The sequence below is a fragment of the Perissodus microlepis genome, chromosome 22, assembly GCF_051167445.1.
Source record: "Perissodus microlepis isolate ML-2025 ecotype Zambia chromosome 22, ASM5116744v1, whole genome shotgun sequence".
NCBI classification, from domain to species: Eukaryota; Metazoa; Chordata; class Actinopteri; order Cichliformes; family Cichlidae; genus Perissodus; species Perissodus microlepis.
The window spans coordinates 18670785-18688544 of NC_140481.1; the positions used below are offsets into that span (position 1 = coordinate 18670785).

The 17760-nt window shown below is 39.8% G+C and overlaps 1 protein-coding gene across 5 annotated transcripts; it reads right to left on the reverse strand.

Moving 5' to 3' along the window:
• Positions 1–1324: 1324 nt before the first annotated feature.
• LOC146362931 (uncharacterized) lies at positions 1325–13516 on the reverse strand. 5 transcript variants are annotated; one of them, XM_084919936.1, is made up of 6 exons: positions 13273–13516; positions 5699–6077; positions 5433–5604; positions 3395–3573; positions 3223–3319; positions 1325–2188 (listed from the first exon to the last, which is right to left on the reverse strand). In XM_084919936.1, exons 1-6 carry the CDS (start codon positions 13393–13395, stop codon positions 2032–2034), a joined length of 1107 nt encoding a protein of 368 aa, XP_084776062.1. In that variant the 5' UTR covers positions 13396–13516; the 3' UTR covers positions 1325–2031. The 5 variants fall into 5 exon arrangements, with proteins under 5 accessions (XP_084776062.1, XP_084776064.1, XP_084776063.1 ...); XM_084919938.1 differs by lacking the exon at positions 13273–13516 and adding an exon at positions 10701–10849; XM_084919937.1 differs by lacking the exon at positions 13273–13516 and adding an exon at positions 8616–8670.
• Between the last annotated feature and the right edge of the window lie 4244 nt (positions 13517–17760).

Consider the following 17760-nt stretch of genomic DNA (forward strand, 5'->3'; position numbering starts at 1 on the left):
TACAAAGGCTGCACTAGTAGTCCAAGTCCTCCAGCATGGCACGCCAATACTTGCCAGAAGATTTGCTTCCAGCACAGTCTCAAGAGCATGAAGGAGCTTCCAGGAGACAGACAGTTACTGTAGGAGAGCTGGAAAGTCCTTAACTCATCAGCAGGACTGGTATTGGCCTCTTAGTGCAAGGAGGAGCATGATAAGCATTGCCTGAGCTATAAAATAACCTCCAGCAGGCCACTGGTGAGAATGTCTCTGACTAAACAATCAGAAACAGACTTCTTTAGGGGGTTCTGAGGGCCCAACATCCTGGCCCTGTGCTCACTGGAGCCTGGTTAACATATGCAATAGAATACCAGAATTGGCAGGTCCAGGGTGGGCACCCTGTGCTTCACACTGAGATCTGATTTAATTTTGTATTAAAGTGTTCCTTTAATTCTTTTGAATAGTGTGTATTCATTTCACTATAGCAGGACATTTTCGATCAGTTATTATAGAATTTTCTGTCACATAAACTCATAAACTGTCCAAACTGTGCTTACCTTCTGTTTCTGTTGTGATACAGGATCTTCATATCAAACCCTTTGCTTCTCTGAGCAATTCTGTATCCGATGTGTCCTATTCCGATGATCCTCAGAGTCGACCCGGTGACTTCGACTCCCATCGGGTTTTGTGGTATACTGGTAGTATTGGGGTCAACAGCTATTTGGTGACCTATGAGAAACATTTTTCTGCTTGTAATAAGGTTGCTTTTCTGCAACCTTATTACATTATTACCATTAGCTGCCCAGCAAATTTTAGGGTTGCAGTTATGCTGCAGTAGGTCTAAACTGCTGGGGGATTCCCATTATGCACTGAGTTTTTCTTCTTCAGTCAACTTTTTCACTCGTATTCTGTTTATACACCTCTCTACATTCAATTATTTAATTATTATTAATCTCTGGCTCTCGTCCACAGCGTGTCTTTATTCTGTCTTCCTCCCTTAATCCCAACCAGTTGCGGATTAAGGGAGCTGCCCCTCCCCGAGCCTGGTTATTCTTCTTGTTGAAAAGGAGTTCTTCCTTCCCACTGTCACCAAAGCACTTGCACATATGGGGGCCATATGCTTGTTGGGGTTTTCTCTGTTTTCTTTCGTTTTTTCATTGTAGGGTCTTTACCTTACAATATAAAGCACCTTGAGGCAACGGTTGTTGTGATTTGGCGCTATATCATTTTAACATTAAGTTATAAAAATTGAATTGAATTAAAAAGTAGGCAACACAATGGCCTCAGTAACAGAAAGAAATGAGTTCCAATAGTGACCAGTAGAAAACCACCACATTCACACGGAAAATAGGGTACACAAGATTTATTTTTCTTTCAAAGCTGGAGATGTAATTCTGGCCAGCAGTCCAGGGCATAAGGGCACCATGGTCAGAGTTATCAGCCTGGTTCCAAACAGGAAAAGATGGTCACTCATAAGGACAAGCAGTCACATATCAGCCTTGCAACTTCCCCAAAAAGACTTTCCACCCACCTAAAAGGCCTTGTGTTAGTAGGAAGTGAGTAATAATAATGAGTAAAAATGACAATAATAATTACACATATTTTCCACTGAAATGATATCAACATACTTTAAAAACATGTGACGTGTAAAAATAAGAAGTTTAAAAAAAAAATTAAACTGTCATACTTCACATACATACTGGATTAATAAACTAAGAGTGGTTGCATTCAAGCTGCAACTTTTCTTTCGTTCTTTGACTTTTATTGCAAGTTTTTTGCTAACGTGAACATGAAACAGTTTTTCCTCAAACTAATTAAAGTTTCAACGGTCATTAAGTTTTCTTAGAGGAAGTCAGAGATTCAACACAGTTTATCCTATAGCAGGAATATTGTCCTATTCTTCACAAAAACCTACGTTTTTACAGTTTGTTGCCCAACAAGTGTCCACAATAAAACCAAAGAGCCAAAAATAAATCTCTAACTAACACCAGCTCACCTTCTTTTATAGGAGGGACAGAAAAAAATAGAAAAAATTCTTGGCAATATTAATTAAAATCATTTCAACTTGACTTCATTGGGAACAGGTAGGCCATTCACAGCTGCTACGGCATTATCCACCATGCACTGAACCGTCCGTCTTATTGTAGCATAGGTGTAGGTGCCAACGTGGGGTGTGATGAGTACATTAGGCAGGCTGAGGAGAGGGTGATCCCTGCACAGAACACAGTAAGAAAAGCATCAGGAGACAGCTGGTGTTCATTCATGCTTCCTTTAATTTTCATCCCATTTTGTGTGACTGCATGCACAGGCTGGTAAAGGGGGGATATTTTCCTCTCCAAACAAAATGAACACATCAGAGAGAGCGAGGAAAAACGGCTCAGACTGAAACACCACAGAAGACAACAAAAGTGCATGATGACAGAATTATTTCCATTGTTAATACCTAACCAAATCACGAACACTCTCAGGGAGGTAGGTGTAATATTGTCACAATCTACAATGAAAAAATACTCTCATGAATTTCTCAAGGCAAAAAAATGGAATACTATTCAATGGCCAAGTCAGTCACATAATCTCAACCCAATAAAACATCCTTTTCAGATAGTGAAGACAAAACTGAAAGAAGAGAGACCCACAAACAAGCTGAAAAAGAAGGCGGATGCAGTAAAGCTCTGGCAGAGTAGAAAACACAGCATCTGGTGACATTCATTGGTTCTAGACTTCAGTAAGTCATTGACAGCAGAGGATTTTTAAACAACTGTTGAAACCCGTCCTTATATTTAGCTTTTGTTTTTAGTTTTTCCAATTAATTTTGAGTGTCTAAAAAATGTGTAAATGTATGTATAAACATGCCTGTAATTCCTAAAGAGTTAATCTATTACTTCTGTTGACCCCCTTGAATTAAAGCTGAAATCTGCGTCTTAATCAGACTGTTTGATTTAAAATCCACTGGGTGATGAACAGAGGGAAAATTACAAAGATTTTGTCTTTGTCTGACAAATAATGGACTTAACTGTACATCTTGAAAAACGATTAAATGTAAGATTCTTCAAGCATCACACTGAAACCAGCACTGCATGGCTTGAAACACAACTTAAAGGCTCTGTTTTGTTCTAATAAGAGTCTGTTTACACTGTACGCAAGAAGCCATTAACCCTGAGCACCTCACATGTAAGAGTTCATCATTATTATTATGTGATGTACCGCTCTGGCTGCAGAGCGTGGGTGTCTTCAGAGACATATTACCTGGGTAAAGGTTCAGGATGAGTCACATCTAAAGCTGCTGCTCGAATTTCTCCAGACTGCAGAGCTTTGACTAAAGCATCCTGATCAACAACCAGACCTGAAACATGAAAAGTCACAAAATCAGACTGAAAGCCCAGAGACTGGTGAAGACTCGCAGTCACAGTATCCTCACCTCTGCTGACGTTGACCAGGGTTGCAGTGGGTTTCATGAGGGACAGCTCCCTGTGGCTGATCAGGCCTTTGGTTTCAGGGGAAAGGTTGACAACGAGCACAACAAAGTCGGCCTCCCTCAGCAGGTCATCCATGTTCTCACAGTAACTCGCCCCCACTGACTGCTCATCTTCAACGCTCCTGAACAGCACAAAAAAAAAAAAAAAAAGCAATCACAAATGTACAATTAATGCTGCCACATTTATTAATGTCAGATTTCTTTAAAAGCTGGGATTCAAAAACACTATAGTGCTAAAAGCATTTGCTTGTTTTCCTTCACACGAATACAAACTTGAGTGACATCCCATTCGGAATCTATTCAACTTTTCTAGGAAGATTTTCCACAAGATTTAGGAGTGTTTTTATGGGAATTTTTGACAATTATTCCAGAAATGCATTTGTGAGGTCAGACACTGATGTTGAATGCAAAGGCCTGGCTCGCAGTCTCCGCTCTAATTCATCCTAAAGGTGTTCTGGCGGGTTGAGGACTCTGTGCAAGTTCTTCCACACCAAACTTGGTCATCCACGATTCTATGGACCTTGTTTTGTGCACTGGTGAACAGTCATGTTGCAACAGAAAGGGGCCACGCCCAAACCAGTGTCTTGGTATGCTGAAGCATTAGATAAGGGGTCAAGCTGAACTCCTGAAAAACAACCGCACACCATAATCCCCGCCTCCACCAAACTTTACACTCAGCACAATGCAGCAAGACAAGTACCGTTCTCCTGATAACAATCAAACTCAGACTCATCAATCAGCTTCCCATAAGGCGAAGCATGATTTATCACTCCAGAGAACATGTCTCCACTGTTCTGGAGTCCTGTGGCAACATGCTTTACAACTAGGGATGGGTATCGAAAACCGGTTCTTGTTGAGAACCGGTTCCCACTGTTTCAATTCCTTGGAATTGTTTGCCATTTTTGCAAACGATTCCCTTATCGATTCCAGTCGCCCCAAATGACGTCACCACATTGCTGAGCGTCATTTACCTGGCAGGAAACACGGCGCCTAAGCGCGAGAACGGAAGACAACAGGGCAACTTGCAATACTTGCAAAGTGGATATTTCATTTAAGGGAGGAAACACTACGAATAGGCAAAAGCATTTGCTCACAAAACACGCGATGACCTTAAATGAATGTCGTGTTTTTAATTCCGCTCCGGACTCGTGAATCTCAACGCAGCAGCAGCGGTAACGTTTGCACGTCCTCTCCCGTTAATGCGGCAGGTAAATAATCAACTAACAGTGCATATTATGTTAGCGCGATCTGCCTTATTACAAAACCTGCCATTACTGTGCGCTGCATTTAGGTGACCATGATGAGACAGACAGAGAGAGTCTGGCTGGCTCAGATGCTGGCAGTTCTCGCTGCAGTCTACCGGTAGCGTCTCCTTTCAGGCCAGGATAGACGAATGTCACCGAGCAGTGACTAAGTTTGTGGTCAAACGCTGCCACAGCAGATGCCCCCGATTTTCAGTAAGTGAATGTGTTTAATTGTAGGCAGGGACATTACTGGATATTCTTGTGTAATTGCTACAGAATAATTTATGTTATACTTTGTTATTGCTACAGAAGAATATTTATTTTATTATTTTACGTTTACAATTTTTTTTTCCTGGGGACCCTGTGACGCCCCATTGAAGAGCCGTAGGCTGGATCTCTTAAGATCTCACTGCTGGGTTTGTAAGGCCACGTTACTCCTAAATTTCTATCTTGTTCAAAGAGAAGATATAAAACAAAGTTCTAAGCTATTCGACCTTAGTGTTCTCCTTTTTTAAAAAGAATTGATAAGAGAATCGATAAAGAATCGAATCGTTAAACAGAATCGAAAATGGAATCGGAATCGTGAAAATCTTATCAATACCCATCCCTATTTACAACACTACATCTGAGGTTTTGCATTGGGTGAGTGAATACTTCTGGCAGTAGTGAAGAACTGTGTATCTATTCAAGTCACTTTAGCAGGATTTTTTTGATCTGTTCGATGAATTGGTGCTTACCTTCTGTGTCTGTTGTGATACAGGATCTTCATATCAAACCCTTTGCTTCTCTGAGCAATTTTGTATCCGATGTGTCCCATTCCGATGATCCCCAGAGTCGACCCGGTGACTTCGACTCCCATCAGGCTTTGTGGTATACTGGTAGTGTTGGGGTCAACAGCTATTTGGTGACCTATGAGAAACATTGCCATATTTCCAGTTTAAATATCTTTGGGTTTTACTCAAACTGCTCCACCCTGGGATCAGATTTGAACCTTTGACCTCACCTTCAACTATCTTTCTTGCGGATGCCAGCAGCAGACCCATAGCCATATCTGCAGTGGCGACACTCACCACGCCGGGCGTGTTGGCCACCTTCACCCCGAGACTGGTGATGTACGGCACATCCAGGTGGTCGATGCCCACTCCTCCATTGGCGACCACTTTTAGTGATGGAAGCGAGCTGAGCAGCGACGGCTCGGCTGCAGGGTAGGTGTTCCACATCAGTATGGCCTGGATCTTTGGGCCGTGCTGCTGGGGGTTTTGTAGAAAGTCTCTGAGGCAGATTATGTTGAAGTGTTGTTTTATTATGTCAGTGACCTCTTCGATGAAACCCTGCTCGACCACCTCTGAGATCAGAGCCCATGGTTTGTCCTCTGCCATCGTCTGATTGGATAAAGCACAGGATTCGTAAAGGAGAGGGTAACCAGCAAAGAAAGGCACTGGGACCAATTCCCACCTGTTTCCAAACTTTACACTATGATCTGGATTATTGCCTAGCGTTGACATTACAGGGAGTGCAGAATTATTAGGAAAGTTGTATTTTTGAGGAATAATTTTATTATTGAACAACAACCATGTTCTCAATGACCCCAAAAAACTCATTAATAGCAAAGCTGAATGTTTTTGGAAGTAGTTTTTAGTTTGTTTTAGTTTTAGCTATTTTAGGGGGATATCTGTGTGTGCAGGTGACTATTACTGTGCATAATTATTAGGCAACTTAACAAAAAACAAATATATACCCATTTCAATGATTTATTTTTACCAGTGAAACCAATATAACATCTCCACATTCACAAATATACATTTCTGACATTCAAAAACAAAACAAAAACAAATCAGCGACCAATATAGCCACCTTTCTTTGCAAGGACACTCAAAAGCCTGCCATCCATGGATTCTGTCAGTGTTTTGATCTGTTCACCATCAACATTGCGTGCAGCAGCAACCACAGCCTCCCAGACACTGTTCAGAGAGGTGTACTGTTTTCCCTCCTTGTAAATCTCACATTTGATGATGGACCACAGGTTCTCAATGGGGTTCAGATCAGGTGAACAAGGAGGCCATGTCATTAGTTTTTCTTCTTTTATACCCTTTCTTGCCAGCCACGCTGTGGAGTACTTGGACGCGTGTGATGGAGCATTGTCCTGCATGAAAATCATGTTTTTCTTGAAGGATGCAGACTTCTTCCTGTACCACTGCTTGAAGAAGGTGTCTTCCAGAAACTGGCAGTAGGACTGGGAGTTGAGCTTGACTCCATCCTCAACCCGAAAAGGCCCCACAAGCTCATCTTTGATGATACCAGCCCAAACCAGTACTCCACCTCCACCTTGCTGGCGTCTGAGTCGGACTGGAGCTCTCTGCCCTTTACCAATCCAGCCACGGGCCCATCCATCTGGCCCATCAAGACTCACTCTCATTTCATCAGTCCATAAAACCTTAGAAAAATCAGTCTTGAGATATTTCTTGGCCCAGTCTTGACGTTTCAGCTTGTGTGTCTTGTTCAGTGGTGGTCGTCTTTCAGCCTTTCTTACCTTGGCCATGTCTCTGAGTATTGCACACCTTGTGCTCTTGGGCACTCCAGTGATGTTGCAGCTCTGAAATATGGCCAAACTGGTGGCAAGTGGCATCTTGGCAGCTGCACGCTTGACTTTTCTCAGTTCATGGGCAGTTATTTTGCGCCTTGGTTTTTCCACACGATTGTTGATTGTTCGATGATCACGCTTCAGAAGCTTTGCAATTTTGAGATTGCTGCATCCCTCTGCAAGATATCTCACTATTTTTGACTTTTCTGAGTCTGTCAAGTCCTTCTTTTGACCCATTTTGCCAAAGGAAAGGAAGTTGCCTAATAATTATGCACACCTGATATAGGGTGTTGATGTCATTAGACCACACCCCTTCTCATTACAGAGATGAATACTACCAATTTGCTTTTAACTGAAATATTTGTATTCACAAATGCAGAATTTTCAAGGCTAACCCTGACTTGACTGGAAGAATGATCTAAATCTGTTTAGTAAGTTTCCGAAGGTATTTAAAAATGGATCAGCCCTTAAATTATTCTCATTACTTAATCATTTTAAGTTAATCTTACTGAGTGACCCAGAATTATGAAGAACAATTACCAATTAACAAAAAAGTTTCAACTAATTCCTCTTGTGGGACACCCACACTGTATGTGTGCAGAGCTTCAGCTCCACGCACTCAATGACTCTGGAGAAATTAAAGGACATAATAGTTGACATGAAATTCTCAGTTGATTACTTTACCTGTGTGCCAACATTCACAAAGATGCCGCAAGATTCCAGAGAAATTAAAGAAAATTTCTTCTCAACTTCAAGATATGACTGAATTTCCAATAGAAGTAAATCAAATGAAAAATTAAAAAACATATTCTCTTCATATCCTCATCTTCATTTCTTCATTTACACACACACACACACACACACACCTTTACTGTGTCTTCAAAGGCACACTATAATAAACGTAATTCTGATGTGTCAATCCTTTTTTTTAGTCTGTTGAACAAAAATAAGCAACGAAGGAGAAGCGCTACCATAAAACTTAGTGCAGGAGCGCAAGAAAATTTAAGCCGCAGATAAGCGGCGGTTAGCTTCACGGAGCACGGAGACCATTTTAAGGTCGTTAGGATTCTCAGCTCTCTTTTCCCTACTCCCTTATGTACCATCCTACTCGCTTTCCTTGACCTCGATGACATTTCGAAGTCAAAGAAAAGGAGTTAAGAAAAGGAGACAAGGTGTACTTCTGGAAGGTAGCCTTAATGTTTTCTTAAAATCACCACGTTTTTCATTAGCTCAGTGTTTTAGGTTAAACGCTCTGTGAGACTGTCCGGTCACAGCCCACCTTTGGACCAGGCTCAGCAGCACGACCCACAAAACCTGTTTATGTAGTAAATTCACTCACAGTAGGTGAACTCTTTCCCGGCTGCTCCTCAGAGAGGAAGAACTCTTTAAGGAACCCGCGGGATTTCAAAATAAGGGCTCTTAAAAGCAGAGTCATTCTAAAGAAAGATGTCTCCTTAACATGGATTTCTTATTCCAACATTTAAACTTAGATCATATTATTACATAACTGGACGTCTTTATTTACTAAAAATTACAGCTCACTTATTGTTTTTAATCTTTTTTCTATATTTACTTAAAGACCTCATATGCAATCTTTTGTCACTAGTGTAACTTTACTCTTTTTAAATTTAAATTTAATTTTAATTTCAAAGCTTTTAAGCATTATTAATACCTCAGGCTCTTCATGCAAACAGAGTCAGAGAGAGTTATTTCGATCACGTTTGTTCATAATGTGATTGTTTACTTATTACCGTAACAACGATAATAATCAAAGAACAATTAAAAATTAGCAACGAGGCAATCCTTTATATCTTAACCCTTATGTGTAACCAAATTCAACAGGTGTAGACTTATTAAACAACGCGTGGGGACATATATGACAGTTATAGACAGATATACTTGACAAAAGGAGCTTTAACAACAACAACAACAGCAACAAAAGCAGCTAGCATTCAATATTATTATCTTATTTTTTTTATTCATCATTTCATAAGAAGCTTTTAGTTAAGGTCACTGCCCCACTTGAGTGGCTCCAAACTGTGGTGGTTTTACACACTTGCCTAACAAGTGAAAGACCCCCAGAGACGCAAATCCCTTTGGGGTTGTGTCAGGATGAGCATCCCACATAAAAATAAAGAAAGAAATTAAGAAATCATCCTTAAGGTGTGTGGAGAGGAGCAACAAAGTAGTGAAAAGAAATAGGTTTGCATAAAAATTAAGAATTGTTGAACACAGGAAAATAGATACTCCTGCTGAAAAATAGTATTGTCACTGTTTAAGGGAGTTAATTTGAAAGATCATATTTGTTAAGCAAAAATACAGAGAGACTGAAAGAGTCTGGGGCAAAACTGACTAGAAGAGAATAATAAAATAGGAATAAATGGGGATAGTAGATCCCTTACTGGATTATCAGCCTAATAAAAGATTAAAAGCTAAATAAGTTGAAAATGGAGCTGATTGAATTGAATAAATACAAGTGCAAAAAGGATGAATTGGATCTGGAGCATAAAATAAACTAGATCATAATTATAATATATACAAATTAATAATAGCAATAATAACAAATTTAAACTAATATTAATACTATTAATAATAACATATCTGGGATGAAAACCAGATAAATAAATCACACAAACACATAATAAATGAAATAGGGAGGTTTGTGTGGTGTTTGGCAAATATAGAAGGTAGTGGTGATGATCTAAGAACATCTGAACAACTTGGTGTGGAAGGTGTGACAGAAAAAAAAAAATAAGAGCATATTTTGGTTAGAAAGAAGATACGAGAATCAAGATGACATCAATAAATAGATCTAAGTGAAATGCAGGAGTGTAGAGGATTTCTAATAATGTCTCAGAGATTGCATGTCAAATGTATAGTGAGGTTTAGTTATCACTTAGCTTAGCTTTGCTATGTGTTGTCTTGCTGTTCATATGACTCGGTTTAATAAACCCTGTTTCAAGAATTCTGCTCTTTTCCAGAGGATCTTTTTAAGTTCTTTGATTTTAATTGGATCTAAAAACTTGGTTACCTTGTTGTCTTCAAAATTTCTGACCCAACATCATTCGTTTCCATCATTTTTCACGCTGCACACACACAATCTGATACTAAATGATACAGGCCACAGGATCTCCTAAATGTCTTCACTGTAAATGAGAAGCTGGACAATACCATTACTTTCTTTAGCTGGCACACAGGTTTGTGCGGGATCGTCGCCTTAAGAACCCAAGAGGCAAGTGCTGGAGCCCACAGGTTCCTTACACGCCGGGTATAGCACAGACTGCTCATTCTGGCTGCAAAGTTATTGATATTATACATATTAATTACGAGCTCAGTAACAAAGAGCTCGTGGGCTGACAAAATTATTCCAAACATTCCTGTGCGCTTGGAGAGCAAGTGTTTTTAAAATAAGTAAGAGAGCTACCTTTCAGCTGAAACCTGGGTGGTTTGTCTCTGCTGCGTCCTCAAACTGGCATGAAGAGCGAGCTGGTGGGAAAAGAGTTTGTTCTAGAGAAATATTAAACACATAAGACCTTACGAGGATTATTTCTTTGGCAGCACATTGTGACATGTACTCCCTCAAGCATGGAGAAGAGAGAACGGGAAGAAACCACTGTTCCCAGCGACTGGGCAGGTGGCTGTTTCCTGGATGCTGATTGGTGCACCAGCCTTAGCGAACGATCAAAAGTCAGTCGCCACTGTCCATAAAGAGACAGTCCATGAAACTCAAAGGAAGTTTAGAGTACATTTGGTTTATAAGTAATCTGGAAACCATTTAATGACCAGGCCAGTGTAAAAAGAAAAAGCGTCATTAGCACAAAATCAAATAACACATTTTTACATTATGAACAGTGTTTAAACCCCTAAATATTATGCATTGTACACATGCAATTCATCCTAATTAGCATAACTGGAGGCTATAAAAGCTTTATTTTTTTCACCAAACAACCCACATATGCTCAACCATAAGAATATAAGCCAGTGTAATTTATTATTAGTCTGTGTATTTCATGACGTTATTAAAAGGTATTTACATTTGCAGTATGAGTCTAACATATGGAAGAATGCTGTGATATTCCCTGTGCCTACATCCAGTTATCCCAAATTTCTAAAAGAGTTCAGATGGGTCACGTTCACATCAGTCATGATGAAAGTCCTGAAAAACTGGTGAAGTCAGAAATTTTAAGGAAAACTGAGGCTGTGGGAGATGAAGAAGATGTTACAGTAACTCAGCCATTTTTTTCTGCTTATCCAATTCAGGGTCACAGAAAAGGCTCCCCACAGCAGCTTGTGCTCCCATGCTTACATCATTTACCCTGAACACACATATGTGTCAGAGCAGGATGGAAACAGGAGCATTTTTAAACATGCAAGACTGGGACCAGTCGCAGTTCTCGATGATTTTGTTGAACGGTGAGATGAGCCCAAACTTCAATTAAACAGTCTGACACAATGATCACTGCTTTCAGAAAATGCACTCATACACAAGAAGTCACGTACTTTAAGGGACGGAAGGCAGAATTTTTTGAGTCTAATAAATGATTTACTGATTGAAAGCTGAACTTTGAAACAAACTATGAAGCTGCCAGCAGAGGAAGAGAAACTGTCCTCTTTGTGCTGACTAAGAGCTCTTAATGACCAAAAGCTTCTTACAGCACTGAACTCCTCTCTGAGCCTCAAATACTTGGATTTCCACAAGGACACAGATTACTTTGAGCATGCAACCACTAGGTGGCATCCAGACATTAATCTCTGACTCTGGAGTGAGTGGAGTGGAGACCTGCTTGAGACTCTGCAACAAATTAAAGCTATGAATCTTCAGGCAGCAGCCATGCTCTATCACGCAGTTTGCTAAATATATATGTAACATTATATATATATATATATATACATTTTTAAAGATTTTATTACATTTTTAAAATCTCTTGTAAACAACTGTTCTTTAGGGAGATAGAAGACATGCTCACTTAGCATTTTAGCCTCTTAAATTTAAAATAATGACAAAGTACATGAGCGGAGAAAGACTCTTGTTCTAAGTTTGCATGTCAGTAAGTATAGTTAGAGAAAGGTACACAGTGTGAAATACTTACTTTCTTACTAAAGAAAGTAAGAAAGTAATGCATGTATTTTGGTTTGAAGTGTTGTGAAATGTTGTGTCATCACATGATTTCACATTACATCATTTAAAACTATTGATACTTTCCTTTTTAAATAATATAAAATGATCATTTTCAAATTAATGCAGGGTTTGTAGCAAAATGTAAAAATGTAGTGTCTTGTTTTGGTTTGATATTTTTTTATGTGTATATGTGTGCGTGTGTGTGTGTGTGTGTGTGTGTGTGTGTACACTTGCATATGGTCTGGTTATGAATCAGTGAACAATGATTTGAAAATTATTAAATAGTATTGAGCAGTGTAGGATCACATAAGTGTAAACATCACCCTACTCTTTTTCAGGCATGTAAATTGTGTTGTATAAAAAAACTCAACGTTGTATTTCTTTTGCTTTGTTTATTTTCTGTTTTCATATTTACATGTCAGAAATAAAACATTTAATCAGTCAATCAGTCAAGTATCACGCTTGTCATAAATACACAGCGATAAATGCATAAATACACAGTGATAACACCCCTAGTTTGGACAGTAAAATATTTGCAAAGCTTGCATACAAAGCTTGTCTAACCACCTGTCATGCATGCATTGTAAGCAAACACAAGTTTGCCAGGAATACTGCTCTGCAGCTGTAGTTCTTTGAGATAAGGTAGAAATGCTAAAATTGAGGAGGGATATTTTAGGGCCACTTTTCTTGTTTGATCAAACACATTTTGTAGTGTTGCTGCAGAGCTGATGAACCTGAGGTGTTTGCTTTGATGTAATTGCCTGTGTGTGTGTGTGTGTGTGTGTGTGTGTGTGTGTGTGTGTGTGTGTGTGTGTGTTATGCATCAAAGCATCAGGGAAGGTCATGTGTGCAAGGCGACTGCAGATCAGCAGCTTACCTGCTTTTTACTGTTGCATAATCTCAGGCTCTCCTCTTCTTCTCCCTCTGTCCTTTCACTCCTCCTCCACACCTGTGTCTGTCTTTTTCTTTTCTCTTTCTCCTCTTCACCGGCTCCTCCCATCCAGCTCGACCTCACCCTTAAGCGTGTACGGAGCTGCAAGCTTCTCTCTTTCTGTGGCCAAGAGTCATTTAGGCTTTCATTAAGCCAGTTCAGATCTCCAGCCAAGCTCCACTTCCATCTGCTGCCACATCTGACAGCAGGTGGCCTTTTAGCAAAGTGCTGACTCACATGGTAAACGCAGCGATTACATCGCCGCCTCATTGCACAGCACTTTCAGTGCTCTTCGTCTCTGATCACGTGATTCGTGTCAGATGAGAGGGTCAAAGGAGAGTTTGGATTTTTGGGGAAATACCAGTTCTTCCAAATAAACACGTCACAATTCATTATGACAGAGTTTGTGGCGTTGCATGTTCGAGCCTCATGTCTAAAGAAAGGTGACAGGTGTTACAGCTGGCCTTAGGTGTCACACTTCACATGACACAGCAAAGAGAGAACAGAGAAAGGAAAAGTCCTTAACTACACTGCCTGTAATAGATCGCTGACATGAGGCCCATCCTTACTCTGCTTATCGGCAGCACACAGCTCTGAAGTCGCGCCTTTTTTTCTCTGTCTGAGCAGATAAAAATAAAACAAAAAACCATGCAGAGGACACAGGACTTTTATATTTATTCAGTGCTGTCTTATCTACTTCAACATTTTTTATTTTTGCTTTTCATGTATATTTGAAATGTGGAGGAAAACACAAAAATGTGCTTCATTTTGATGATTTTTTCCCTTGCATGAATGTACCCATGAGGACAATTAGTGGACTTTGATATTACCATGTGAAACATAGTCAAGAACCAAAGCGAAACATAGAGCTCCGGCAGTAAAAAGTTCACATTTGCACAGTTTCTTCTAGATTGTAAGGTGCAAAGGTTTGTGTTCATTTAAATATAAAAAGAAATGCAATAAAAACTCATATTTAGTCTTAGATTTAAACGCTTTTGCTATTTATTCAAGCTCTGTCAAATAAATGTTCCCAAAGTTACAAATCTCAAAGTTGCTCTACTGGATTTAGATTGTTGTTGAACATTGTAATGTTCAAGAAACCAGTTTGAGATGATCTGAGCTTTGCAGCAGCCATCAGATGATGCAAGCAACATTTTTTTCTAAGCTTCTGTTATCAAATTTCAATCAGCCTGTGTGAACTGCAGCCTCAGTCTCCTGCACTTAGCTGACAGGAGCGGAGGTTGGTGTGGTCTTCTGCTGCTTCAAAGTTCAGAGATGCTCTTCTGTATATGTTGGTTTTAACAAGTAGCAATGCTCAGTTTGAATTTCAGCTGCGTGCCTGAATGCAGTGAACTGCTGCCATACGATTGTGCTAACAAAGAAAATGAACAGGTGTACCTAATGAAGTGCACAACGAGTGCATATTGGCCCTGTTACCTCACGGCACAAACTTTCTTTACTCCCTGCATGTGCCTGGTGGCTGTAGGTGCAGACATGAGCTTCAGTGAAAACTCTGAGTGGTTGGTGAGGCCAGAAAAGCAAACCCATTTCCAGGTGTAATGAGTACCGCATACCTGACCTTTACTTAAAGGTCAGTTTTTCTTCACTTACATTAATGTTCAAAATCCTGGAGACTTATCTCTACAACGTACAAACTGCAACAATGCAAACAAGTACATCATATCGAATGTACTTTTAAAGGTACAAAAAGGTACTCCACATTGTTTCCCTACTATTATTTGAACAAACAAAAGTATCTGATTATTTGGCTGTTCAATGCTAAAAAATGAACAATAACTGTGTAAATAAATAAATGAAAACAGATGGAAGATCTCACGGCTAATTAGGGTAATAGTGACATGAACAAACGAGGGAGGCAGAGACTGACAGCTGAGAAGAAAGGATAGGGTTGGCTTCATCGCTCTGTGAATAACTACACGGGGGACAAAAGTTAGTTGTGCGTGCATCAAAATGAAACTTTTTATTGGTTAAACAACAGGACAGTTTTTCTTAAGAAGTGCTCCTGAATCCCTGCTGAGATTTCCATCACAGGAACATGTTTGTTTTTAGTACCATTGGTATTGGTTTCGGGCCTTTTCTCTTTCTTGCAAAGATTTCTCTGTATTCTCTAAATCTTGGTAATCTTATGATGACAAATATTAGGTTGGTGAAGTGTTTGCATACACAGCGGCAAATCCCTTCTGATAGACTTCTAATATTGCACTTTATCTTTTGTCCCCAAAATTATGTTGTTGGCATCAAATTCAGAAATCCATCCATAAATAACCGATGTGCTGACTTTGTGCCTAAAATAATTTGCAAATCACAGCATTCTGTTTGCATAAACTGTATATTTTACACAAGATCCAGACAACTCTGTTGTTGCTAGAGGACATCTGCAATCCATTTCTCTCAGTAAAAAGTTGGACTATTTCATATATATAAAACACCTGTCTTCAATGACTCAGGCCACTCTGTGAAGCTGGGCTATTCTTTCAGAGGACATCCCCTCCTGCAGGTGCTGATGTCGTGCAGAAGCAGAAACCACACACATACATGCAAAGCTGACACCTGAGTCGCTGTGAAGAAGCCTGGCACGCAACGCTCATCGTGTTCTGGTTGAGAATAAATTCACCTGCTGGGTAATCCAGTCAGCCTGAGCATTAGCCTGCCGTGCATGACGTACAGCGCAGCACAGTGAAGTCGCAGGTCAACTCAGTGAAGCTGCTTTTGTGTTCTCATTGCTTCTCTCTGAACTAGCATTTGTCTGCAAATACAAAGACACATAAATAATACTTGGAAATCAGACATATCTATACAGCATCAGTTTGTTAATAACTTTTCGGACCAGTGCCTGGAGAAATTTTTGAAAATAAGAATATAAACTCACTGAGCAGCAAAGACATCATGATGCAATCCTCCATGAGAATCTGAGTGCAAGTTTTCTGAATGTGCAACTTTTCCTTAATAAGATAACAATCCTCAGCCTAGGGACAACTGCCAAACAGCTTAGCTCACCTCCAAACTTTGGCTACACTCCTCAGCAGGTTCAGCAGCTCAAGGCTGGCTCTGTCTGATTAGGTAACAGATAATCATTAAGAAGAGGTTGTTGGGCCTCTGCTGTGCTGCTCAGTGGCTTCTCCATCCAGAACCGCCTACTTAGCCTCGTCCGTAAAGCCGCTGTTACCTAATGATGGAGCCCGTGTAGAGCCATGGGCTGACTGATTTAGAAAGACTCTTTGCTGTTTGAGCTGGGGCACACCAGGCTTCACTAGTGTGTGTGTGTGTGTGTGTGTTTGTGTGTGCAGCTCTTCAATGGACAGCCAGTCAGATCAATGTTATGCAAACCTATTAGTCAGAGGTTGCAGTGTTGACTTCACACAATACTCAGGGACTCTAGCCCAGGGTCAAACACGCTGATGAGCTCTCACCTCAGTTAAGAGTAACAATCGGTTAAAGGCAGCAACAGAGAACTGCGGCTTTATATCATCAAACAGTGCTAGAAAGACATTAATGTCACTGCATTAACTGCATTTTGTCCTTAAACAAGCATTCGTGTTTAAATTAGCACCAATTTCAAACTTGAAAATTGACGCATTGAGATTTTAGCAGCTTTTCCATCTGTCTGTATGTTTGCATATACGGTTAAAACCCAAACTTTTAAATGCAGTCTAATTTTGTTATATTTTTGTACAATCACATTTCCAGAAACATGATTTCAATCGAAGATTTCTGTGTAACGCATAGTTAATAACGCAATGCAATGATCCAGATGTGCAATGGGTGGCAATGTTCTTATACAGTGCAATACTATCTTAAATGATTTTATTTCACTTATCATTGTGACTGTTTCACTATAATCGCTTATAAAATTGTGATTTTCTGTGTGTTTGCATTGGACAATTCACAATAAAGGAATCTGAATCTGAACCTGATGTGACTTTGAATGTGATCTACTGGGATTTTCCACAAAAACATTTCTAGAGTTTGCAGAATATGATCTGAAAAACAGAAAATAACCAGTGAGAGGCAACAGTGACTTAAAAAAACCCCACTTGTTACAAAGTATGCAGAAGAGCATCTCTGAATCACAACATCATAAACTGTGAAGCAGCAGGCTACAGCAGCAGAAGAGCACACTGAATGCCACGCCTGTAAACTGGTACAGGAAACTGAGGCTACAGTTCACAAAAACTCACCAGAATTAAACAATAGAAGACTGCAAAAATGATGATGAGCCTTTATGTTTGTTGTTTTTGCTAAACAACATGAAAGCATGGATCCATCCTACCTTGTATCAACAGTTGAAGCTGCTTATGTTGTGATCATACTGATTGCACAAAACTATATTTGTTAAACTTTGAATGATCTACTGGGTGTGCTTGCTATCTCCCTGTTTCAACAGATGGTGTTTCATGATCAGATTTTGTTGTT

Bases quoted from the DNA above. Each gene is read 5' to 3' on its own strand.
- LOC146362931 (XM_084919933.1), bottom strand. From the start codon at position 6,296: ATGAGTTTTTTGGGGTCATTGAGAACATGGTTGTTGTTCAATAATAAA. The intron at 5,605-5,698 runs GTGAGGTCAAAG...TGTTTCTCATAG, and splicing joins CGCAAGAAAGATAGTTGAAG to GTCACCAAATAGCTGTTGAC. The intron at 3,574-5,432 runs GTAAGCACCAAT...TGTGCTGTTCAG, and splicing joins TATCACAACAGACACAGAAG to GAGCGTTGAAGATGAGCAGT.